Source organism: Salvelinus alpinus, chromosome 9 (genome assembly GCF_045679555.1).
Source record: "Salvelinus alpinus chromosome 9, SLU_Salpinus.1, whole genome shotgun sequence".
Classification (NCBI taxonomy): domain Eukaryota; kingdom Metazoa; phylum Chordata; class Actinopteri; order Salmoniformes; family Salmonidae; genus Salvelinus; species Salvelinus alpinus.
This window is the reverse complement of record NC_092094.1, coordinates 84,268,101-84,295,890: the sequence shown is the minus strand read 5'-3', so window position 1 is coordinate 84,295,890 and position 27,790 is coordinate 84,268,101. Positions and strand designations below refer to the sequence as shown.

The 27,790-nt window shown below is 42.5% G+C and overlaps 1 protein-coding gene across 4 annotated transcripts in view; it reads left to right on the top strand.

Moving 5' to 3' along the window:
* Positions 1-17,640: 17,640 nt before the first annotated feature.
* LOC139530818 (steroid hormone receptor ERR2-like) overlaps positions 17,641-27,790 on the top strand; it is a 64,445-nt gene continuing 54,295 nt past the window's right edge. For 2 of the 4 annotated variants that reach the window (XM_071327538.1, XM_071327537.1), the window contains exon 1: positions 23,327-23,781. In XM_071327538.1, coding sequence (XP_071183639.1) covers positions 23,732-23,781 — 50 coding nt within the window. In that variant the 5' untranslated portion in view covers positions 23,327-23,731. Of the gene's footprint in view, positions 17,908-23,326; positions 23,782-27,790 lie in introns of those variants that run through there. The other 2 variants (XM_071327541.1, XM_071327540.1) reach the window with 2 other exon arrangements.

Here is a 27,790-nt window from a genome sequence, read left to right as displayed (position 1 = left end):
CAAAGGTCCACATGGGCTCTACTGGTTGCTGATGATGTCCACCTGCCACTCTTATAGTAGCATTTGATCCCGGACGAGCCTCCAAATATGTAACGGCCCAAGTTCTCTGTGTTACATGAACCAGACAAGAAACCATTGGCCGAACAGATAAGCAAATGGCATGTTGGCACTCACACAACAGGCATGATGTCAGTGTTCTGCCCTGTGGTACTCATGGGAGGTGATTATTGGCATGCTGTGACCAGAGCAGCGCCAACAGCCAGTGTTTCCACCCAGCTTATTCTCACTCACGCCACTCTCTGAACTCTCCTCCACTCTTTTTGCATAAAGTAATTGCTGTCAGGGAGTGTGTGCCGTGCAGTGCAGTGGTTGGGTTCCACTTTAAGAGGAGAGATTAGGGAATAAAAGAGCTAAATCAGTGCTCAGGCACTCACAACGCCTCTCACAACGCCTGCATCTGTCATTGGGCCTGCGTGGATCAGGGCTGACAGTGATGAATATTTGGCCAAAAGTTTGCATTACACATAATGATTTTCCCTAATGAGAATTGATGAATGCAGGCGGGACTGGAGAGAGTGTGATGAGTGGGGGGACCACTCATTAGCATCCAGTCAGGCTGAGCTGAGCTGGGCTCAACTGGGCTAGGCCCGCATTCTTAGGAAAAGATCAACCACTTTGTTTCAATCCCACTGGTCATTTCAGAGATGAAAGCTGCTCTATATGAGGCAGTCTTTGGAAGCCATCTGATGCCTTAAAAAAGGCCAAATCAATCAAGAAAGCTTCTCACATATCAGACCTCACATATCAGAGATCTTTGCACCAAGATTATAGATGGAGAGACTAAATCTTACAATTACATGACTTACAGTAGTTCCTCTTTAGTGATAACTATAACTTCCTGCCCACTTGTCTGTACATTTGATGAGACTTGCACACTCAGCTCACACATATGGACTAGAAAACTATAGATATCCTGATATTCATGCATTCATATGCATGAAGCCTAAGAAAACACCTGGCAGGACGTAGCGGCCCCACCAATGGCTGTCCTGTGAAGGGGAGCGGCAGCACTAACAGATGGCGTGGTGGAGTCTGAAAAGCGATCGCCCGGAACGAGCCCCAGGCAGCCCCAGGGGCCAGCACTGAGCCTCCTCTCCACATGTGGCCAGTCAGGAAGGACATTAAGTGGGTAATAGTAGTTAATAGTGAACCAGGTCATTAGTATCACATGTGTAAGTTTATGGGCCACATCCACCAGCCTGCCTGTGTACACAAGGTTTAACTTTTACACTGCACATAATCACTGCCAATAATATATTATAAAAACCCATTACAGACTCTAACAGACTTGGACAAACATTGTGCAATGCAGTAGGTGCTTAATGGTTGTGGCTATGATTGATGAAATTCTCAGTAGAAAACTATTTCAGAATAAAAACATTTCTGTTGGTCATATGACTGAGTGCTCAACATGAGTTAACTCAGTTCACCAGTAATTTAGTGATATTTGTTCTTTTCTGTACTGTACACACTCTGGACCAGAGACTTTGAATGTAGTCTTGGTTCTGGTCATCCATAATAGAGCTCTTTAATCATGGCCAGCCTCCCTGCCTTGCCGTACCATAGCCATGTGATGTGTCAGTCAGGGCTGAGTTCAGATGGAAAGATATCCCTTTAATATCCACCAGCTCTCTGTCCACAATGGTTGGCAGAGAGCGGCACGATGACAGCTAGACAAGCCAACCTACAGGGGAGAGCATGACCCCACACATGGGCCTGCTCAGCCTGAGGACGCCCGGCTCTTACATTCTCAACTCAATGGAGTTCAATGGAGAGGCAACTACTATACCTGTTGCATTGGATACATTGTGTGGCTTCAGTATATGCTGTCTGTGATAAGCTAAGCCATGTTATCTATGTAGGAGGAAAAACATAAAACCGCTCTTGACACAGCCTTTTGTGTCAGACTGAGGGAATATAATTCTCATTCAGACAGGGTACGGCTGTGGGTGGACACCATCCAGAACTTTTTGTTTGTTTGATAAATGCTGTCAACGTGAATTCTATATCAATTCCATTTGGGATCTCAGTCACAGACACAGGGACTGGCTGTGAGGGTCATTGTCAGATGCTAAGCAGGAATATCTAGACAGACATTATAGGACAGCCGATTGCTACATTGTATTTCCATTTGATATCCTTCAAAAGTGAATTAGAGTATCTCTGTCTTCCACAAAGTGAAATAATGTATCTAAGGGGCGCCTTGAAAACCATTTAACCACTTTGAGTTGTATTCATAATTGGATTTTAACTGCAGATCCAATCGTACACCCAGCAGTCACCAATCTCCAATATTGGATTTTTCCAATACTTCTATTCGCTGAGACCTCTCTGTATTCCCATCCTGTTTAAATGACATGCTTTTTAATCAGCCAATGCGCAAAATGTCTGACTGAACTGCAGTCATTAAACCCCCACCCACACACACTGTCTGCACAGCCTATTAGAGAGATGGAAGATTATGTTCTAAATGAAGTCATTAGTTACGCAAACCTAATGATCATCCTATTTGTGTATATAAATCTGATCCATTTCCCCTGCTTTAGGCAAATATTTCTCTCTTCAAATGAATTTGGACGCATTAAACAACAACAACAACAACAACAACCAAAACAACATCAGGGCCCATAATGAAATGGAGCAGAGGCAGAGGCACTCAGGCGATTGCATTCATTACCCGTCTCCACTATATAAACCCCTTCACAGGGATTACCCCTGGTTCGGGAGAGGTTGATTATTAGTTGCTCGCAAAGGTTTAGTTCGAATCGCCCCAGTTAAATGAGAAATTACAGGCTGAGGAGAGAGGCTAATAACAGTTATTAACCCCGCGCGGGCGGCGGCGTAAAAGAGTGCCACAATAACGAGGTGCACCACCAAGGTTTGAGACACGGCGCAGCTAGTGCACCCCCGAGGAGAAGCTAACTTATTAAAATAATGAATTAGCCGACCAGATTACTGCAGCCTGCGGCAAAGGCAATTATCCCTCTCCAAATCCCCGGACAGGGCTCCCCTGCGCCACGATAAAACAAGTGCTCAGAAAGTAGGAGCCCTCCGTTCCACGCAAATGAATAGGCTGTTAATTAGGATCTCTCCCGCTGCGGGTAGCCTTCCCACAGCCACAGCCACAACACTACTGCCACTACCAGAAGAGAGGGAGAAAGAGAGAGAAATGGAAGGATACAGAATTAGGGAAAGAGGGAGAGAATGAGACAAATAAAGAGAGTGAGAGGAAAGAGGAGAGCAGGGGAGGAAATTAGAGGGAAATAAAGAAAGGGGGAGGGGGTTAGGAGAGAGCATAAAGAAAGGCAGCAGACAAGAAAAGAGAGTGACAGTGAGTGAGAGAGAGCAGACAGTCCTGGTGGCCCTGATTGTTAGCTCTGTGTGAGAGGCCCCTGTGGAAACAAACAGAGAGAAGCCAATCCCAGCCAGAGCCCAGGGCTGTGCTCTCTGCTCGGCAGAGCTTTTTGGGAGCGTGTGTGTGCTTGTGTGGCCTGACTGGTTGTCATAGTCATCCTCTAACAGCTCAACCCTGCTCTCCACAGTGTGTTAGACATGCTGTATACTGTCAACAACTCTGGCACTGTGATTGAGCAGTCTGAGTCTGACAATAACACTGGCAACTGGGACTGCGATGTTTACGTTGTGTCGTCACGAAGTGGATTACTTTTATTCCAGGCCTTACACTCAGTTACAAACAATTGGCTGGCTATACGGTGTAAATACGCTCAGACCATCTTCTTTCCAAGTCCACTAAGGGTTAAATCTATCTTCTCTCCTGAAGGTGAGTGGGCCATCAGTTCTGGCTTATAAAGAAAGTCGGGCAAGGAAGGGTGACAAGTGAAGTAGGGCAAAGGCAACCCTGAAAAAGAGTCCTGCTGTACTTTTTGACATAAATCCACCTCTTAATGGTTATAAATACTAAAGTGTCACATGCTTGACACCATGAACCAAATTTGGCCACATTCTGCTTTCACCTTCCAACTCCACATCGGTAGGTATCAGAAAGTTTTGAAGTCTGGACTCACCTTGTCCTGTGTAGCTATACTTATAGAGTTTAGCAATGCCTTGTCAAAACCTGAAGACTATGCCAAAATGAATGGCTAACACACATGGCATTCTTATAAGTGGTTCTCTATGAAATTGCTTGCTGTATTTGCTTAAAATAAATGCACTAACTGGCATTTGAGCCACTGGTATGTTGAAGATATGCAGATGTGTCTGCTACTGGTATTTTATATGTTACCAACTGTATGGTGCTAACTTATGCAGTCCCCTGGTTTATTCACTCTTTATTTGGTGTAATAACACTGATGTGACTCCCTATGGATCATTTCTACATTTTTCCACGGGTTCTTACATCCTCTGCTACATGACTGCCTTAGATATATTCATTATCCACTATAATAGTCAAAGTTACTCCTAGGTGTTTTACACTACTGAATTCTATTAGGAGAGATATATGTTTCTTCAAAACAAGGAAGTAAATCATGAATTTCCTCAACATATATTTTGCTACTCATTTTTGTCCAATCCATATGTTTATTTAGAAATAAACATCTTATCTAGAAACAAACAGCTTCAAACAGTGATTGTAAATCTTTACCCTTTTGTGTCATGATTTTTTACCCCAAGAGAAAGATTATACAGTCATGCAGATAGGCAGTGCATGAATAAAGACGTTCTGTTGCGGTGTATATGTGCCTCCCAGGCTTGACATGAATGAAATTCCATGTAATTTTAATGGCTTTTATAGGGGCCAGGATTCTTTGAAATACCACATCCAGTGCAGAAGCTGGCTGCCACTAGCCTTCAGAACACTGAAGTCATGTAGACAGGGCCAATTAATGGCCCAGCATTTCTGAGGGACGGAATGAAGAGCTTTGAAAGGATTCCTCCACCTTAAATCTCCCCGTGCTGCGCAGCCAGCTCCCTGACCGCCTGTGAAGAACAATCAAACAGCAGCTCCCCCCTCCTATTTATCACTTTAAGACATTAGCCAGACATGGGCCTGAATATTAACGAGCTCCTTTGCCAGGCAGTTCCACACCAGAGCCTGCATGTGGCAACATACATTTTTAATCACAGGGGGAAAACGAGGGCCTGTCATCTATTACTGTGTGCTTACCACTACACAAATACTCTGGGACTCTCATAACAGTTAAAACTAATAAACTTATATAGCACTTTCTGTGGACATTTTTATAAAGATACCAATAAAGGCATCAATATGATAAGGACAAAATTGTGGAATTTTAGTGTTATTGTACTGATCTTACAATATCACACTTGAATGTTTTTATGCTATTACTGTACCCATATCCACACTATTCAAATATTAATTTCTGCATATCCAGCCCAGGTTACCAATTTATCCCAAATTCCATTTAGGTCCTATATCTCCATGAGGAAGACCTGTTCCTGAGCCATTATCTCCTTTCCTCTCTGTATGGCAATCTCCTGTCTCCAAGCTCCATCAGCTCCCTGGGCACACTCCACTCTACATGTACAGTAAGACTGCTGGACTCAGGCAGCGGTGCGTGGACCTGGGCGCTCCCTCTTAATTGGAGTCATGTTCTCCAGAGCCTGGAGATTGGAGATGCCCTGGCCTGGTCCTCCTTGGTGCTGTAAGGGGGCTATGATGGAGGCACAGCGGGCAGCTGTCGGGCAGGGAGATGCCCTGATCCCCTCTCCCTGGGTCTACCACTGGGTCTCCCATAGCGCCACATGGCACCCTGGTCACCAGGTCACACAGCTGCTGTTCAAAATCAAATCAAATTTTATTGGTCGCATTCACATATTTAGCAGATGTTGTTGCGGGTGTAGCGAAATGCTTGTGTTACTAACACCAACAGTGTAGTATTTAACAATTCACAACAATACACACAAATCTAAAAGTAAAATAATGGAATTAAGAAATATATAAATATTTGATCAAGCATGTCAGAGTGGCATTGACTAGAATCCAGTAGAATAGAATACAGTATATAGATATGAGATGAGTAAAGCAGTATGTAAACATTATTAAAGTGGCCAGTGATATCAAGTCTATGTATTTAAGGCAGTTGTAACAACACTGGTAGAGAAAGGAAGATGGGGAGAGGAGACATTCTCAACCACAACGTAAGAGAGAATCACTGCTTTGTTGGAAACGTAAGTCTTTAAAACAATGGAACTACATTCCAACGCATTTCTACAAAGTAATCAAGTCATGATATGAAATTAGATGTTTTGTAAGATAACCGTTTGGTTCATGGTCAATGAGTGAAATATTATCTAGAGTGAGATTTATTATACAATCTATGTTTCATTTGTTTAGATGATAACATATAAATCACAATGTTTAGTGTGGAAATTACACTGATCAGCTAAATGAGGTAGAGCATGCAGGGCTGCTTCTGTCAGCCTTGATCAATCTCAATCCCACTCACAGCCTCCTAAATTGAAAACTAAGGAAAGTAATTTTGTGCTCAATGGAAGTTTTCCTTTGGAAATTTTGCCTTCCATTAAGAATCAAATTAAGTGCTGGACCACTGCCTTCTGAGAGTCACTTTTAACTGCTCCCCCCACCACCAACAGCACCATCTCCACCACAATGTGCACACATAAACACATGCACCCACCTACGCACACACTTTTAATTTGTGATTTATTATGTTCTCGTGAAGGTAGCCCAGTTTGGCATGCTGTTGAGTGAGAGGTGGTTGTTCCACTGCACAATGGTGTGTGCGTTTGTGCATGTCTGTGCATGTGTGTGTGTGTGTGTGTGTGTGTGTGTGTGTGTGTGTGTGTGTGTGTGTGTGTGTGTGTGTGTGTGTGTGTGTGTGTGTGTGTGTGTGTGTGTGTGTGTGTGTGTGTGTGTGTGTGTGTGTGTGTGTGTGTGTGTGTGTTTGCGCGCGAGCGCAATTGTGTGTCACAGAGGGGGGTGAGGGAGAGTGTGCAGCCATCATTCATTCCTGTGGGCCAGCCCTTGCAGCACGTGGCGGCAGGTGACCAGTGTCAGACAGGAAAGGTCACCGGCCTGCAGTCTGTGCTCTCTACCCGTTTACTGATGTAGAAAACCATAGACACAGACCTTACCAAAACAATATTTTAGTTTGACTCAATATGAAAGCATTGTGCACATCTCATATCCTCACAAGACATACTGAAATTTAGACTCCAAATAATGCACTCCAAAGCCTGTTTAACCAGCAACAACTGGATATACAGTGGGGAGAACAAGTATTTGATACACTGCCGATTTTGCAGGTTTTCCTACTTACAAAGCATGTAGAGGTCTGTAATTTTTATCATAGTTACACTTCAACTGTGAGAGACGGAATCTAAAACAAAAATCCAGAAAATCACATTGTATGATTTTTAAATAATTAATTTGCATTTTATTGCATGACATAAGTATTTGATCACCTACCAACCAGTAAGAATTCCGGCTCTCACAGACCTGTTAGTTTTTCTTTAAGAAGCCCTCCTGTTCTCCACTCATTACCTGTATTAACTGCACCTGTTTGAACTCGTTACCTGTATAAAAGACACCTGTCCACACACTCAATCAAACAGATTCCAACCTCTCCACAATGGCCAAGACCAGAGAGCTGTGTAAGGACATCAGGGATAAAATTGTAGACCTGCACAAGGCTGGGATGGGCTACAGGACAATAGGCAAGCAGCTTGGTGAGAAGGAAACAACTGTTGGCGCAATTATTAGAAAATGGAAGAAGTTCAAGATGACGGTCAATCACCCTCGGTCTGGGGCTCCATGCAAGATTTCACCTCGTGGGGCATCAATGATCATGAGGAAGGTGAGGGATCAGCCCAGAACTACACGGCAGGACCTGGTCAATGACCTGAAGAGAGCTGGGACCACAGTGTCAAAGAAAACCATTAGTAACACACTACGCCGTCATGGATTAAAATCCTGCAGCGCACGCAAGGTCCCCCTGCTTAAGCCAGTGCATGTCCAGGCCTGTCTGAAGTTTGCCAATGACCATCTGGATGATCCAGAGGAGGAATGGGAGAAGGTCATGTGGTCTGATGAGACAAAAATAGAGCTTTTTGGTCTAACTCCACTCGCCGTGTTTGGAGGAAGAAGAAGTATGAGTACAACCCCAAGAACACCATCCCAACCGTGAAGCATGGAGGTGGAAACATCATTCTTTGGGGATGCTTTTCTGCAAAGGGGACAGGACGACTGCACCGTATTGAGGGGAGGATGGATGGGGCCATGTATCGCGAGATCTTGGCCAACAACCTCCTTCCCTCAGTAAGAGCATTGAAGATGGGTCGTGGCTGGGTCTTCCAGCATGACAACGACACGAAGCACACAGCCATGGCAACTAAGGAGTGGCTCCGTAAGAAGCATCTCAAGGTCCTGGAGTGGCCTAGCCAGTCTCCAGACCTGAACCCAATAGAAAATCTTTGGAGGGAGCTGAAAGTCCGTATTGCCCAGCGACAGCCCCGAAACCTGAAGGATCTGGAGAAGATCTGTAGGGAGGAGTGGGCCAAAATCCCTGCTGCAGTGTGTGCAAACCTAGTCAAGAACTACAGGAAACGTATGATCTCTGTAATTGCAAACAAAGGTTTCTGTACCAAATATTAAGTTCTGCTTTTCTGATGTATCAAATACTTATGTCATGCAATAAAATGCAAATTAATTACTTAAAAATCATACAATGTGATTTTCTGGATTTTTGTTTTAGATTCCGTCTCTCATAGTTGAAGTGTACCTATGATAAAAATTACAGACCTCTACATGCTTTGTAAGTAGGAAAACCTGCAAAATCGGCAGTGTATCAAATACTTGTTCTCCCCACTGTACAGGCTTCAGTATGCTTCAATTCACAGCAATACACACAAATCTAAAAGTAAAATAATGGAATTAAGAAATATATAAATATTTGATCAAGCATGTCAGAGTGGCATTGACTAGAATCCAGTAGAATAGAATACAGTATATAGATATGAGATGAGTAAAGCAGTATGTAAACATTATTAAAGTGGCCAGTGATATCAAGTCTATGTATATAAGGCAGTTGTAACAACACTGGTAGAGAAAGGAAGATGGGGAGAGGAGACATTCTCAACCACAACGTAAGAGAGAATCACTGCTTTGTTGGAAACGTAAGTCTTTAAAACAATGGAACTAAATTCCAATGCATTTCTACAAAGTAATCAAGTCATGATATCAAATTAGATGTTTTGTAAGATAACCGTTTGGTTCATGGTCAATGAGTGAAATATTATCTAGAGTGAGATTGTATAATAAATCTCTGTTTCATTTGTTTTGATGATAACATATAAATCACATTGTTTAGTATGCTTAGTATGCTTCAGTATGCTTCAGTATGCTGGACACCTTTTAGCTTGATGTGTTTTCTCTGTTTTCTCTCTCGCCCTCCAGTAATTATTCTGCACAAATCCTTTATTTTCAGGACTTCACTGTCTCATGACAGTGAAGTCTGGAGGCTGTGTTTTTTAACCCTCTCTCTGTCGGCTATTCTCAGTAGGATTTCACTGAGTTTAAGGTAACACTGTTATTTATCTAATGTGCTATGCACCAGACGTCCAGCCTTTGTGATTGTGCGTGTGTAGGTGCGAGAGGGAATGTGTGGGTGCATAAGTGTATCTCTGTGTGTGTGGGTGTGTGTGTGTGTGTGTGTGTGTGTGTGTGTGTGGGTGGGTGTGGGTGTGGGTGTGGGTGTGTGTGTGTGTGTGTGTGTGTGTGTGTGTGTGTGTGTGTGTGTGTGTGTGTGTGTGTGTGTGTGGGGGTGTGTGTGTGTGTGTGTGTGTGTGTGTGTGTGTGTGTGTGTGTGTGTGTGTGTGTGTGTGTGTGTGTGTGTGTGTGCGTGTGCGTGTGTGTGTGTGTGTGTGTGTGTCCAGGCATTTTTCACGGGTTCACAAGCCTGTCAGCGGACTAGATTAATTTTATTTATTTTTATTTCACCTTTATTTAACCAGGTAGGCTAGTTGAGAACAAGTTCTCATTTACAACTGCGACCTGGCCAAGATAAAGCAAAGCAGTGCGACACAAACAACAACAGAAAGTTACACATGGAATAAACAAGTGAACAGTCAATAAAACAATAGAAAAAAAAGAAAGTCTATATACAGTGTGTGCAAATGGCGTGAGGAGGTAAGGCAATAAATAGGCCATAGTAGCAAGTAATTACAATTTAGCAAATTAACACGGGAGTGATAGATGTGCAGATGATGATGTGCAAGTAGAAATACTGGTGTGCAAAAGAGCAGAAAAGTAAATAAAAACAATATGGGGATGAGGTAGGTAGATTGGATGGGCTATTTACAGATGGACTATGTACAGCTGCAGTGATCTGTGAGCTGCTCGGATAGCTGACGATTAAAGTTATTGAGGGAAATACACTGCTCAAAAAAATAAAGGGAACACTTAAACAACACAATGTAACTCCAAGTCAATCACACTTCTGTGAAATCAAACTGTCCACTTAGGAAGCAACACTGATTGACAATAAATTTCACATGCTGTTGTGCAAATGGAATAGACAACAGGTGGAAATTATAGGCAATTAGCAAGACACCCCCAATAAAGGAGTGGTTCTGCAGGTGGTGACCACAGACCACTTCTCAGTTCCTATGCTTCCTGGCTGATGTTTTGGTCACTTTTGAATGCTGGCGGTGCTCTCACTCTAGTGGTAGCATGAGACGGAGTCTACAACCCACACAAGTGGCTCAGGTAGTGCAGCTCATCCAGGATGGCACATCAATGCGAGCTGTGGCAAGAAGGTTTGCTGTGTCTGTCAGCGTAGTGTCCAGAGCATGGAGGCGCTACCAGGAGACAGGCCAGTACACCAGGAGACGCGGAGGAGGCCGTAGGAGGGCAACAACCCAGCAGCAGGACCGCTACCTCCCCCTTTGTGCAAGGAGGAGCAGGAGGAGCACTGCGAGAGCCCTGCAAAATGACCTCCAGCAGGCCACAAATGTGCATGTTTCTGCTCAAACGGTCAGAAACAGACTCCATGAGGGTGGTATGAGGGCCCGACGTCCACAGGTGGGGGTTGTGCTTACAGCCCAACACCGTGCAGGACGTTTGGCATTTGCCAGAGAACACCAAGATTGGCAAATTCGCCACTGGCGCCCTGTGCTCTTCACAGATGAAAGCAGGTTCACACTGAGCACATGTGACAGACGTGACAGAGTCTGGAGACGCCGTGGAGAACGTTCTGCTGCCTGCAACATCCTCCAGCATGACCGGTTTGGCGGTGGGTCAGTCATGGTGTGGGGTGGCATTTCTTTGGGGGGCCGCACAGCCCTCCATGTGCTCGCCAAAGGTAGCCTGACTGCCATTAGGTACCGAGATGAGATCCTCAGACCCCTTGTGAGACCATATGCTGGTGCGGTTGGCCCTGGGTTCCTCCTAATGCAAGACAAAGCTAGACCTCATGTGGCTGGAGTGTGTCAGCAGTTCCTGCAAGAGGAAGGCATTGATGCTATGGACTGGCCCGCCCGTTCCCCAGACCTGAATCCAATTGAGCACATCTGGGAGATCATGTCTCGCTCCATCCACCAACGCCACGTTGCACCACAGACTGTCCAGGAGTTGGCGGATGCTTTAGTCCAGGTCTGGGAGGAGATCCCTCAGGAGACCATCCGCCACCTCATCAGGAGCATGCCCAGGCGTTGTAGGGAGGTCATACAGGCACGTGGAGGCCACACACACTACTGAGCCTCATTTTGACTTGTTTTAAGGACATTACATCAAAGTTGGATCAGCCTGTAGTGTGGTTTTCCACTTTAATTTTGAGTGTGACTCCAAATCCAGACCTCCATGGGTTGATAAATTTGATTTCCATTGATAATTTTTGTGTGATTTTGTTGTCAGCACATTCAACTATGTAAAGAAAAAAGTATTTAATAAGAATATTTCATTCATTCAGATCTAGGATGTGTTATTTTAGTGTTCCCTTTATTTTTTTGAGCAGTGTATAAGGCTCCAGCTTCAGTGATTTTTGCAATTCGTTCCAGTCATTGGCAGCAGAGAACTGTAAGGAGAGGCGGCCAAAGCAGGTGTTGGCTTTGGGGATGACCAATGAGATATACCTGCTGGAGCGCGTGCTACGGGTCGGTTATCGTGACCAGTGAGCTGAGATAAGGCGGAGCTTTACCTAGCAAAGACGTATAGATGACCTGGAGCCAGTGGGTCTGGCGGCGAATATGTAGCGGGGGCCAGTCGACTAGAGCATACAGGTCGCAGTGGTGGGTGGTATACGGGTCTTTGGTGACAAAACGGATGGCACTGTGATAGACTGCATCCAGTTTGCTGAGTAGAGTGTTGGAGGCTATTTTGTAAATGACATCGCCGAAGCCGAGAATCGGTAGGATAGTCAGTTTTACTAGGGTATGTTTGGCAGCGTGAGGTATTTGTAGTTGTCCATATATTCTAAGTCAGAACCGTCCAGAGTAGTGATGCTAGTCGGGCGGGCGGGTGCGGGCAGCGAACGGTTAAAAAGCATGCATTTAGTTTTACTAGTGTTTAAGAGCAGTTGGAGGCCTAGGAAGGAGTGTTGTATGGCATTGAAGCTCGTCTGGAGGTTAGTTAACACAGTGTCCAAAGAAGGGCCATGTCACGACTCCTGCCAAAAGTGGCTCCCCTTCCTGTTCGGGTGGCGCTCGGCGGTCATCGTCACCGGCCTACTAGCTGCCACTGATCCCTTTTCCCCTTTCTGTTTATTTATTGCACCTGTTTGTGTTTTAGGCTGATTAGTCTGGCTTTATTTGTGCGGGATTGTTTGGTGTACGTGTGTACACGTCTGTGAATTACGTGTTTCCCATTTTTATGGGTTTTGCTGGACTGTTTAAGTCCCCCGTGTTTGGGGCATTTGTTTTGGTGTGCGCCCTGTGTTTCGTGGGGTTGGTTTATGTTCACCGGTTTTTGTGCATTAAAAGGAATAGCACTACCCTGAACTCTCTGCTTCCTGCGCCTGAATTCTCACCCACTACACCCCGGACGTTACAGGCCAGATGTACAGTATCCAGAATGGTGTCGTCTGCGTTAAGGTGGATCAGGGAATCACTCGCAGCAAGAGCGACATCGTTGATATATACAGAGAAAAGAGTCGGCCCGAGAATGGAACCATGTGGTACCCCATAGAGACTGCCAGAGGTCCGGACAACAGGTCCTCCGATTTGACACACTGAACTCTATCTGAGAAGAGGCTGGTGAACCAGGCGAGGCAGTCATTTGAGAAACTAAGGCTGTTGAGTCTGCCGATAAGAATACGGTAATTGACAGATTCGAAAGCCTTGGCCAGGTCAATGAAGACGGCTGCACACTACAATCTTTCATCGATGGCGGTTATGATATCGTTTAGTACCTTCAGTGTGTCTGAGGTGGACCCGTGACCAGCTCGGACACCGGATTGCACAGCGGAGAAGGTACAGTGGGATTCGAAATGGTCAGTGATCTGTTTATTAATTTGGCTTTCGAAGACTTTAGGGCAGGATGGATATAGGTCTACAACAGTTTGGTCTAGAGTGTTACCCCCTTTGAAGAGAGGGATGACCGCGGCAGCTTTCCAATCTTTAGGGATCTCGGATGATACGAAAGAGAGGTTGAACAGACTGGTAATAGGGGTTGCAACAATGGCGGCGGATAATTTTAGAAAGAGAGGGTCCAGATTGTCTAGCCCAGCTGATTTGTACGGGTCCAGGTTTTGCAGCTCTTTCAGAACATCTGCTATCTGGATTTGGGTGAAGGAGAAGCTGGGGAAGCTTGGGCAAGTAGCTGCGAGGGGTGCGGAGCTGTTGGCCGGGGTTGGGGTAGCCAGGAGGAAAGCATGGCCAGCCGTAGAGAAATGCTTAATTCTCGATTATCGTGGATTTATCGGTGGTGGCAGTGTTACCTAGCCTCAGTGCAGTGGGCAGCTGGGAGGAGGTGCTCTTGTTCTCCATGGACTAGATCAAGGTGTATTGCTCTTGTTTCATCCTCTCCACGGCCTCAGGGGTGTCTTTCGTTGATTGCATTACATTCACAGCAACCTTCCCCTCATTAGTGGCAACTATGTTTCAACTCCTTATTTCACATGGCTGATCTGAGGCCACACACGCCGGCATGCACACACACAATTATTGTAGGGCATTTTTTTGGGCTACACATGCCCATATTTTTTCTTCGATTTAAGTCGCAATGGACATGGAAGATGAAGAGGGTTACGATTAGATTTAAATCGTATAGAGTAGCTATATTTTTGGTTGTAAGATAAATATTTTAGTTTAAGATAAGTTTCACGTATGACATGTGCAAATGAAACCATTGTACTGGCCACTCTATTATGAAAAAAGGGCATTGATAGGAAGGTAGATAGGACTGATCAATTGGAAGTGCAGTTTTCTCCCCAGGCCTTCCTTCATATCTCTACCTCCTGTATGTGCTGCGGAGGGGTCGGGGGTAGGGTCAGGTAAGTGGTGGCGTGGGCGGGCTTCTGCCTCTTTATCAATCAAGATTTTAATTACACACGTCCAGGGTGACAGCTAGATTAGAAACCAATCAACACTATCGGCCACAACATCTAATTACTGTTTATTGACAGATATGGCCCCCTTCACTTTCCCAAATAAGATACACCTCCCCCACCCCTTACACAAAGAGGAACTGCTCCTACAGTCCATGAAAGACTTTATGATTAGTAACTCTCTACTTGGAAATCAATGTATGCTTATGGAGGCAGGCATTCCCCCAAGTATTCTATGGTAGTCTATGTCAAGTTATCTATGGAGCTGAAGACATTTAATCTCATTAATCTCATTTGGCCTTTCTAGGGAGTTTTTCCTAGCCACCGTGCTTCTACACCTGCATTGCTTGCTGTTTGGGGTTTTAGGCTGGGTTTCTGTACAGCACTTTGAGATATCAGCTGATGTACGAAGGGCAATATAAATACATTTGATTTGATTTGATGTAGCCTGAAAAAACAAGAACCTGAATTAGGACCAGTGATTTTAATCTCTCCTAACACTATGTCCAAGTGTTGCCAGTTTTGCTGGTGTTGGTACAGTATTTTGGTGTTTTCCATAGTTCAGCTGTCAGTTCCACCTGCATATATGCTATTTTAATGACCAGTGGTGACCGACCCCTGAGCTCTGACCCTGAGGACCATACAGGTAGACCATCAGGCACCGTGAACCCCGATGCTCAGAATGCTGCTTCCCAGCCCATTCCCGCTGCATCCTTGGGAGCATGGAGCTCCATGCTCTGCTACTCTCTGCAACTCTGGAGCATGTCTGTCTACTCTCCATCAGCTGTTTGACAACCCCCACCACCACGCTGAGCACTTCACCGTTAAAGCCGAGAATCTGCCTCAGGTAAATATGGAGTCAATTATTGGATTATTGTTATTTCATTTGGCCGTGTAGTAATGGCTGGATTATAAACATTGCAGAGTATAGATTTCCTGTCAGATCCTATGAATCAAACATCCTTATCTCATTTCCAGACTGCCTCTCCACCCAGCTCTGCCATCTCCCAACCAGGGAATCCGGGGGAGCAGAAAGAACAGCCCTGCAGCCACCCAGCACAGATCAGCACAGTACAGGCACTCCAAAGTCCATTCAAAGATTTCAAAAACCACTTAGGACTCCTGCCCATATTTGTTAAGCAAGTAAATCTACGGGGTGAGGTGCACTGAATGTAGAGAGAGGGGAAGAGAAGGGAGAGAGATAGTGAGGTAGACAAGGGGGAAAAGGGAGAGAGATGTCTTCCAAATGAAATTTGGAGGATGGGGGGATGGAGGCGAGCTGACAGCAGGTGGAGTTAGTGAAGCTGCCCTCTGATTTGGTTTGAACCATGGAAAGAAAAATGTTTGTCTTTCTTTGAATTATGCAACGTTTTTGAGAGGGAGTTGAGATTAATGCCTGGTTTGTTTGATCCCGGGACATCACTAATGGCGGTTCTGTCTGATGGTTGATGTTTCTTAGCTCATCTCTCTGCCTGTTTGACATGGGAGTTACTTCACTGGGTTTACAACATCATCATGATTGGGTTAGTGGAACAGTGTAGAGCAGTAGGAAAACAACCATCTATGGAGCTTACCTTACAGTCTCTATCCAGCTCTCTCTTCACATCTATAGAAAGAGGAGAATATTAAGAGAATAAGACCATTATAATGTAGGCCTACCCCGAAAAGCACGAACGTACTGTAGTTTGAGCAGAAATCAGTCTATTCATTCATCCCACCAAGGCACTGATAATAACTCCATACATGCATGGAAACACACTGGTTTCATTGACCTGCTTACTAAGTGAGGCAATAATCACCTTGAAATGTAACCATCTGAGGAAGAGTCTTTTCATTGGGAACTAAACAGGGCCACTGTTGTAATTCCTCAGACCTGATGGATTCTGTGCCTTTAACAAATTGCATTTATAGATTTTCCCTTTGAAGGGATAATCTGATCTCTTAATTTATATTTCTACCATGAAACACAAGTGATCTTCTCAAACCCCTGGTGCACCTCAATTGGAATACATTTTCTCATGCACTTAATCGCATTCAAATATATTGATATTTTTAATGTGACTGACTATTTTATAATTTGAATGTAACTTAATGTTCTCTTTCAAATGTCTTTATCAATAGCCTATCAACATGGACCCTAAACTTGTATATTTAGCCTATGAATTGAATGAATGGGTTAATTATACAAACATAGTGCGTGTTGTTGCTGGCAGGTTCCTGCCATTAGTTCAGTTCATGAATTGCAATGTGTTATTGTACAATAAAAATGCCTCCCTTGTCCTCGGTGGTCTGGTGAAATACCACTCCCTCTAGCGGAGATAATGGAATGTGCGCGCTTGGTAGTCCCTACAAAACTGCATAAATCTTCAAAGCAAGTATATTCAGGAATGAGGGGTCATCTCATCTTAGGGTCAGAGTTAAATGGAAGAGTTTTTGAATTATTATCCCATAATGTTGTCTTTAAAGGTATGCTACTTGATGACAGACAACTCATTAGATGTCTCTATTTTTTTCTTTCTATTTGACATAATTTCCCACAGAAACCTATGAAACAATGGATTTGATAACAAGCATATCAAACATTGCACATTACTTTCTGCTATAGTAAATTCAATACTGACACCATCAGTGGCCTCCAGTCCACGACACTAATTGCAGCAACTCGATGCAAATGCATATTTCCAAGAGGCAAAACTAATTAGGCTACAAGTTTTCATACAATAACTGAACTGAGGTCATTGTGAAGAAGGGGGTTCCTGATAATTTGCATACACATCTGGCCCCCATATGCACCGTCTCAAACTTCCTGAGGGTCTGTCACAATGTTAGCAGCTATGCGATACTGTTGCGAGGCCCTGATCTCACTCTGCTGCAGACGCGACGCTACTATTGTCTTGTTATTTATTCATCAACAGTGGAATCCAACCGACCTTTTCCAGAACTACTGTGGTATTCAAGATTTGCACCGAGTGTCAACTGTCACTGCTGTTTTCTTGGTGAAGACTTACACTAACCCAGGGGCACACGTTGACGTTATGGACCCCGAGGGGGAGGGGGGAGAGAGGGCAAATATTCTGTGGCAGTTATCCAAATTATCCCCGACTTTTTCTCCGTAACTGTGGCAGTAAAGGTCAGTAGTGGCTTCAAACAGCTGTATAGGCACCTACCTAGGTCTCTGCAACGATTTTGGTGTCGCTGCAGGGGATGGACTGAGAGGGCAAAGGCTGGAGGAGGAGTTGATAGCTGCCTACATGACTAAAACTGCACATTCACAATCATAGGGAAAGAGCCGCTATTACGCTATTGAAGACACCACTCCTACGCAGTAGCACCTGGGGGATTTGATATGACCTGTCTGTGTAAGGTAGAGTATTCTCAACCACTTTTCTCTTCCATTTATTATCATGGGCCAACTTTTCTGTAGCTATTTACAAGTTGGCAGTTTGTAAAACTTCATTATTAGCCATTGAGTTAAAGGTTGATTAAAATATGTTGAATGAAAGATGGTCACAAATTAAGTTTTGTATTTTGATGGAAGTTAGTGTGTGTGTGTTATTTCATGCAACTTTTTAAAAGTGCATATTTCACTATGTTACTGATGTGAAGTGCTGTTGTTATTGATTAGGCTGTAGCTTAGTTCTGTCCCGGTTGGCAACTCTTATGCATGTAGTTTGCCAACTTGCAAAATAGCAGCCTCAAACCCAACGCAACGTTTTAATAATAACCCCGCTATATTCAATGTTTCATAACTATGGACAAGTTCAACATGCACTCTTTTATTCGTTTCTTTTTTTTCTTAATGATTTTCTTTTTGTATTGATTGTGGCTCTGAATCAGAGAGCCGTGATGATGGCTGCCTGTTTTAATGAAGGACTGTTAATCAATGGAGCTGAAATTTAATTCAACTTGAAGTGCGTCGCACGCGCCTCATAGGCAAAATGAAAAACAGAAACATGATGTGAGAGAGAGATAGAGTGAGAGGGGAGGACTTCCGCTAAAGCCAAACGGTCAACACAATTGCTGTCCCATGTCGTAGCTATTCATCTGTAACCTTACCTTCATAACATCACTCGGTCCAGTGTTGAGTGAGTTAAATTGTGACTAACGCATCTTGGAGTTGTTGTTCGGCACGTAGCCTAGCGGGTAGAGAGGCGAGCTGGAGGGTTCTCAGTTCGAATCCCGGTTACCGGGAAAAAATCTGGTGGGAAGTGAGCTGGCAACTGGAGTGATACCATTGCCTGTCGTTGATCCCTTGAACAGGCACTTAACCTCCCCCCACGGCACCCAGTGTGGCACTCCCCCACATCTCTCCAAATCCTGTGTGTCTTTCTGGTTGTTGGGTTTAACGTGGAGGTCAAATTTTGGTTGGACCATGTGTGCAATTGACCAGTAAATAATTATCAAAATGAACTCTGTGGGAGTACCATTCTCCTGCCAGTGAATCACGGGAAGCAAGGCCCTTTCTACTTTGCTCCCACGTTTACTGCACTGCTCTCTTGTTACCATCTTGAATATCAGATGTGTAAGACCCATAATGTGTAAGACCATAATACTTTACTGAATGTTTTCTAGGCTACTATTGGTCAAATTTGACCAAAAACTTAGGCCCATGCTTAACCTGGGGACCAGGTTAGCATACTATTGTTATTTATTGCCTTTTCGAAATTCCAAGCATTTGGGCCTATGCAGTGTGGCCTATTCTTTAATTCATGTAACAGCCCCTGTATCCATCATTTTGAGACAGATGAAATCGTTGAGAAACTCAAATTCTAGCTACTTTGAAACCAGAAGCCTAGGCTACTTGTTGGGTCAAAACAGGTCATGTTAGATTAAATGGACACAATGCATAGTTTAGTACTTCATAATTGTGTGGTGACACACACACACACACACACACACACACACACACACACACACACACACACACACACACACACACACACACACACACATACACACACACACACGCACACACACACACACACACATACATACAAATGCACGCAGACACATACACACACACACACACTGCTTCAACATGTTGTTATTCTTATCAAATATGTATTTATTGTCTAAATTGAAGCCTCTATGTCAGATTTGCAGAGTACCAATTCCTCTTTGGTTCTCGGTGTGCAATGAAATAAAGGAGCTCTGTGAGTGTAACACTAGCCCAAAGTCTTGTATGACATGAATTGTGTGTGCTGTATTACTTTCTGTCATAACTCTGCTTCCACATTTGCTCTCCTAAGAGTGATCAAGTGTGTGCAATGCATCGAGCAGGTCTCTTCTCTTTTTTGCATCTGATTCTCCCTGTTAAATCAGCTGCCACTATTGCGATAAGGGAAGGTTTGATAACACACCTGATAAGAGGGCATTATGAACAACAACTTTTATAACTGAGCGTCTGGCCAATGTCATCCAGTAAGCACTGGAAGGGAAGTGTAATATTTCTCTATTATATTACATCATCTCATTCTCTGATATGCATGCAGCTTGTAAATGTTGGGCATTATCAACTGTGGTAGGCACGCAATGAATAAGGATGATCTTGGCATATGAACATGAATATGTAACCCTGTAAATGATCCCAGTCACTAAAACCCCTGTGTGTGTGTGTGTGTGTGTGTGTGTGTGTGTGTGTGTGTGTGTGTGTGTGTGTGTGTGTGTGTGTGTGTGTGTGTGTGTGTGTGTGTGTGTGTGTGTGTGTGTGTGTGTGTGTGTGTGTGTGTGTGTGTGTGTGTGTGTGTGTGTTTATTTTTATGGAGGATTCCAGCACTGACCCAGCCATTTTCATATGCATTCCAAAGGGATTGCTCCCATCCCTTTAACCAAATCAGATGGATAAAAAAAAATCTGTTTCAGAATATCTAAGACATCAATCATCCATTGAACACAATGCTCGATGTTGATGCCTTTAGCACATGCCAAAGCATGTTCTTGTAGTAGCTAGCAGCTTACAGTAGTTTACAGCTCTTTGATAATATATAGTCGTTTTTTACATCTGCTTATTCATGAAATACCTTGTCAGCATTGTCTGTAATTTGCACCATGTTTCTGCAGGGTTGTATCTGGTTCACTTTGTTTTGAAGAAAACATGTATTCCTGATTTGCTCTGGATATTTATCATTATTCCATTGGCATATTCAGTCTGGGTTGTTGCAACTTCAGCAAACATTTAAGGTTTCATCATTAATTCACACTTGTTCAATTTTGGATTGGTTATTGTGTCTTATAGTAGTAGTGTCAATCATTAGCTTAGATGTGGAAATATAGTTCTTTGGGGTACTGTTAGTCATTTAGTGTCTTTAAGAAAGACTATATGTTTTAATGTGTGCTGTTTTATTTATTTGTTAAACAAGGCAAGTCAGTTAAGCACAAATTCCTATTTACAATGACAGCCTACCCCAGCCAACCCCGGACGACAGGGACCCCAAACACGGCCAGATGAGATGCAGCCTGGATTTGACCCAGGTACTGCAGTGGCACCTCTTGCACTGAGATGCAGTGCCTTAGACCGCAGCGCCACTCGGAAGCCCAGGGATAGCTCCCCCAAATTACACAATCACACATTGGTTTCCTTACCCTGTAAGCAGTATATGGACAAGGATTGACAGCAATCCATGCTTTGGTTTAGTTTACCTGGTACTGTTTCCAAATGCTAACATTTTAGCATTTGTGGCACAAATCCCATTCAAGTCATGGGACAAATATTAGCATTTTTTGTGCATCATGTTCAAATCATCGATAAGTGACTTTGTTAAACTTCACAGTCAATTCTAGATACTTTCGTATGATTTGGACATGATGCATGAAATTTGCTAGTGTTGATCAAGTCCTGTGTTGATCAATAGCGATTGTGTGATGTTTTTGCATCGATTACGGAAAAGAGCCGATGAATTAAACTGGATTATTTGTCAAGCTGGAATACCAACATGTAGTTATTGGGCAGTCCTATTTTATTACAGATATACTGTTACTGTACCACAGTAGGGAGAGATAAGTTTCCCACCTGCTCTCGTTCTGTACCCTATTGGTAGACATTGTACTCACTTCCCCAAGTGGTCGACTCTTCAATTATCAAATTATTAAAGCAACTATGAAAAGTAAGCCACTGGCCACCATCGTTGAACTTTCTTTATTCAAGAAGAGCTTATGAAATAGCAGTGAGGTCTACTCTTTCTATTGCATTTATCCCAGCAGTGTCAGCCATTGTCGGACCGCTCTTTTCTCCTTTAAGATGCCATGTTAAGCTGTGCTCTTATAATATGGGTATACAGTAACATGAAGACCCTCATTGACTGTGAAATGCTATCTGCATTCTCCACATTCTTCCTTGGCTTGACCAACAGTGAAATACAGGCGGTTTTAAACAGAGGTCAGAGAAGACAGGGCTGGATTTTGCGCTGCTTTAGATGCTGATGGGCTCTCGGAGTTTGAGTTATGGCTTGAGATCATCTCCTACAGCTGGTGAAAGGTCCACAATAGTCCTTCGCATGTAACACCAAGTGCTAATGGCCACGCACAACTCAATACATGGATTTACTTTCCTCAATGTTCCAGAGTTGTTTTCTATTGCAAGTAAAGAAATAGATCAGTTCCCGCTTGTGTCTGTGCTGTAGTTTCAGGTTTCTGAATCAAAACAAACACATCTGATTTGGTTATACTTCTGCAGAAATGTCTCTGGGAATCTGAAAAGCCACTACTGCTGTTAGTTGGAAACAGTTTTTAATAAGATTGTTTAATGAGTAATTTGTGTTGCTGCATTGCTTTATTGTGGTTGTATGTATAAAAAAAAAAAAAAATTGCTGATGGACTCTTGTCATTGTTGTGCAAAAATGTTTTGTTAAAAATATATATACTGTATTGTCATAAATAGTCCCTATGAAGTTTCAGCACATTCAAAATAATATACATAACAATTATGATACCACCTTTTTGCAACCAAAAACAGAGAATTGTTAGCTATTCAACTTTTTATAAAAGCTTTATTTTTGTGAAGAAAAGTAAAGGTTGAATTGAATCAATCAATAATAATGATGTTTGTTTTACAATATACAATATGTTTTGCTGTTTCCCTAACTAATTGAGATTCAGTGGGCTCAAGGGGGAAATCATTTTCTTGACTTTGTATGGATATGTGCTTTATTTTGACTCTGTACATTGACTCTGTACCGGTACCCCCTGTATATAGCCTCGCTATTGTTATTTTACTGCTGCTCTTTAATTATTTACTTTTATTTCTTACTTTTTTTTGGTTAAGGGCTTGTAAGTAAGCATTTCACTGTAAGGTTGTATTCGGCGCATGTGACAATTTTTTTGTTGATTTGATTTGATATTTCAACATCAATAGGGCATGTCCAGACACTCATTTATTTATTCTTTATTTTAAACGTTCACACAGTGAACTGCGTGTGAGATTTTAGTAGTCATATTTTTGTTGGTGTATTTTTCAACTTGTTTTAGTGTGTAGTGTGAGCTCTTTTATTTGCATATGCATGTTCTAATGTAAAGTGTATTTATCTGCCTGTTTGAATGACAGTGGCTTTGTGTATGTGTGTGTGTGTGAGTGTGTATGTGTGAGTATGTGTGTGTGTGTATGTGTGTGTGTTTGTGTGTAGCGGAGTGCACGATTGAGCGAGCTAGGTATTGAGCGTGTGGTTCCCTCCTCCCTCATGCTCTGCTGGTCCCTCTGTCGCTTTAAGTCCTGCCCCTCGGAGCCAGCCAACAGCAGCTGTTCCATATTCATCAAGCCCTTGAGTCTTAAAGAGCCCTATCCTGACCATGGAAAGAGTCATTCCTCTCGCTCCCTCTCTCATGCTCTCTCCATCTTAGCGCTCATCCGCCGCTGCCTGCGCTTCTCTCGCTCTCTCTCTCACCCCCCTTTACCTCTCTCTCACCCCCCTTTAACTCTCTCTCTCTCTCTCTCCCACTCCTCTCTCTCTCATATACGCACTGACACACACAACCACACACACATACAGACAGAGACACACACTCTCTTACTCACAAACTCATACACACACAATCAGAAGCGAGCATACCTGTGCAGGCTGGGGGGAGTAGTGCTGGAGGGGCTTTTCACCGTTCTCTCTGAGGGCGCTGTGCTGTCATTTTGGGAGAGAAGCGGGTCTCAATTGTTTCCTATTTCCTCTTCCTCTTCTCATTCCTGGAATGCTAAAACTGGACTGATGGACATTTCAGAACTTTGTCTGCCAGACCCTCTCAGCTATCATAACCAGTAGGTGCATTTCTTTCTTTCAACCTTCCTTTTAACATACCCTTCTTTTGTGATGTTGGATACAGCATTTTTCCCCTCTTGCAATCTTTCTTTCTCCTCTCTCCTTCTTTCTCTTTGTGTTTTCTTGTAGAAGTGCCTGCATTTGTTTCCGTTACAAAGGTCCTGCCAATCGTTGAACTTTTTACTGCTATAGTAAAGATGCACTGCGCTTTTTTCTGGCTCTCTTGCTCACACACACACTCACACACACATACACACTAATATGCACTATCTGACTCTCTCTCTCTCTCTCTCTATATATATATATATATATATATATATGTTTTGAATGGCTGTTAATTCGTACAGGACTGTCTCCTGCCAGTGATATCCTAAAGCAACAGGGCAGGTGTCTGTGGTTGTGTTCAGATTACACATTGTTAGCCGTGTGTCACTCTGTGCACATTTCATTAAGAGCATCGGCCGATCAATTAAGAGTGGCTCATTGCAACGTGCGTATGTTTTTCCTAAAGAATAGAGGGAACGTGTCCTGTTGGGTTAGCAGCTTGTTCTAGGATGGCTTTGTTCTCTGTCCCTGTCCTGGCCGGACGGCCACCCTAGCAGAATCAGAATACATTTAAGGTGATTAGATTAAAGTGAATTCATGGAATTGGGAGGATGAATTTACACGCTGCAATATTTGTACGTCTGGGGGGAAAACATGTGAAAGGACCCTGTAACCCCAGTGATCAGGCAGCTCCATCCCAGGCAGCAGGATGCCAGGCTGCCTGTCTAAGAAGCCCCTCTCTAGCTGTGGGTTTACTCAAAGTAACCTGTTATATCTAAATGCAGTTCTTCTTTTATACATGAATTTGTTGTTGACATGTAGGAGGTTGTTTTATGTTATAGCATGTACTGTTCAGTACATTTGAGGAGCTTACTGCTATTATTACTTATTACTTGAAAAAGAACGAGGAAAGTATATCCAGTCCTATTTATCTGCTTTAGAAAGTGTTGTAAAAATACAACAGCTAGATGTCTATACATGTATGTTTTAATATCAATTTATAGGACAGATGTCTGTTATTTGAAGTTGTGATATTTTCTTTTGCGAATATACATTTAATGCCCAATATTTCATTCAGCGGTGACAATCTTTTCATTTGTAAGGTCTGTAAGCATTATCATGTGCTGTTGATTCAATTACTTCTACTTGCTGTGAAACCCTCATGTAGTATTCAAGACAGTCATTATTTCAACCCATAACTCTTTCCACATAACAATCTAATCAGCCAAATGTGTCTGTTGTAGCTGGATTATGTTTTTTTTTAAAGGTACCGTGCAAGTCTGCTGAAAGATTTATACGATAGAGATTAATAAATTGAAGTAGTTGAGATTTATAGATTTGCATGTATAGAATTTCAAAGCAATACAGGCACAGACATTATCAATGGGATGTCATGCAAAAGAGGAAAATGGTTGAATTGTTCTGACAGCCTAAGGATTCACTCACTTGTTTTCAAGACCTCTAGTTTGAGTTTTAACCATTGAATGCTCAGAGAGCGAAAAGACACATTTCCTAGTAAACTCATTAACTCCTTAGACACACTGTTGTAATCTCCTTTGTTTTACCTAATCTTTTTTACAGAGGTTTTATACAACTCTGCCTTTTAGATACACCTCCGTGGAAAAGGGTCAAAGTAACATAAACATGCTCATCATAATATACAATAACTATATAATAACTACTGAGACATATTTAAGATCAATTGAATTGTATTGACGTTGACATAGTCAGTTTACTGAGTTTTTTACACTCAAAGACCTTTAAAATGCCATTTTCCTCCACAAAATGTGTCTGTCATGTATATATTTTTATGATTTTCTTCCAATTGTTAACAACTGGCAATCTAACCTAGTTTGCTGGTGATTCACTATAAGCACTGTAGCCAATATGAGGTGCATAAATGAAATGATTAAATGCAGTCTATTTACAGTTGAGTGACATTATATTTCCTATAGGGAAAGTTGAATTTAAGATCATTGTAGCAAGAGTGTAATTTCAACAGAAACGTGCAATATAACGATCTAGGGTTTTATTGGAAATGTGAACACAATGTACAACAGTAAAGTAGTGTTAGTGGTTAACTTAGGCAAAGCGTTACTTTGTTTTGCTTTCATAATACAAGTAGATTATGCGTAATAATTTATTTATTGCATGTAATATAACATATACACACAGTATACATATAACATATCATTAAGTAGAATAAGATTCCTAGATACAAATATGAATTTCTCTCAATGTTGTGTTAACACTCTTCCATTCATGTAACATTTATTAGACAATCAATTGTCATTAGAAATGTACACAGAAAATATCACTGCAAGGGGTTGCTGGCATTCAAAATGCTGACTGTATTTTACATGTTTTATTTTATATCACATATGAAGTAGAGACAGCGTGTGTTTCCTTCTCTTCTGTGATATAGAAAAGGTCATGCCTGTAAATGAAATATATAACTCCATATTTAATTATAGGTTTGACAGAATTATTGTTTTCTATGATATAGGTGTCAGACATATGTGCATGTAAAAATGACATTAGGAAACAAAACACTTATTACCGCTTTAGTCATGTGTTGAGGTAATTACAAACAGTAGATGTTTTGACATGCAATGGTTGGCAATATCTCAAACATAAATCAGTTTAAGATTTTTTATGCATAAATCAGTGAGCTGTTATCTTTTTCTTAAATCACATTGAATTAATTTAGTTATTTATCTAACACTATTTATCATCCTCTTAGGTTGAATTTGATTGATTTGATTTTAAATAATTTAAATAAATATTTTTTTTGATATTCATTACACATATCAGTTAATCCTAAAGTAGAAGCATCGTGCAAAAGATTCAAGACTTTCTAATGAAAATAACTTCGGTCAACATCTATACAATTATTGCTAATGCCACAAATTTTGTCTTTGCGTTTCATACTAACTAATGCAGTGTTGTTCATTATAGGACATATTTGCATTGAGCTTCCAGTGTGTTGTTATCTGTTCACTAGTAGTCCATCTGCTTAGTCTGTGGACAGCAGTATTTTCAGCCCCCAGCGTGGTGTGGTGTGACGTGGTGTGTGTCTCCGGTGCTTGGTTGCTGGGATTACTGGGACGTTTGTGCACCGTGTAATTAGCAGATCCAGAGCAGTGATGTGGAAGCAGTGTATTATTATACTACTCTATAGATTGACCTGGGTGCCTGAATGACTGCCTACTACAGTAGGAATAGGATTGAGACAGTGACAGATTTTTATTTCAGACAATATGGAGAGGTATGTATAGCCTAGTATTACTGCTCGTTTGAATTTGTCACCCAAATACATTTTACCTCAAAAAGAGCAATAGTAGTTTTGACGTGATATGTTCTTTAAGACACCTCTCTCCACAGCTTCAAGTTTGCTCTATATTTATTATCCCTTCTCGATTGGGATGCATAGTAAGCTACGTACAGCAAGATTGGTGTGGATAGTAAGCCGTAATTCACAGCACTTGATTCGTTTAAGTTGAAGTCTCTCTTGGCTCAGACGGCAGGAGGTAACATATGGCAGTCAGACAGGCTTATTGTTGCTCTCCTATTGCTCTGGCTGTTTCAGCGCCGCTCAGAAATCAGCCAATGCTGAGGATTGTCAGTTTGAGTTCATCTGGTCTCGCTAGCAAGCGCACTCTGAGCGGCAGGCAGCCGATTGAGACAGGATTCCTTTCCATCCCTTAATGTTCCATCAACACCCTCACTGCTCCTCCCAGCCATATTCTACATGTCCATTTTCCATTTAGGGAATGAGAGCTTTCGGATGAATTTTCACAAAAGCAAAACTTACCACACAGCGATTAATCCGATCCAGGTTGCTACATTAGGCTCAGTAAAATACCCATCTCTAACATTCCTTCTTGTCCCTTCTCTCTTTATTCTGATTAGGTTTCAGAGAACAAGGCGAGGGAATTGCATTAGTGTATCTTAAGTTAAAAG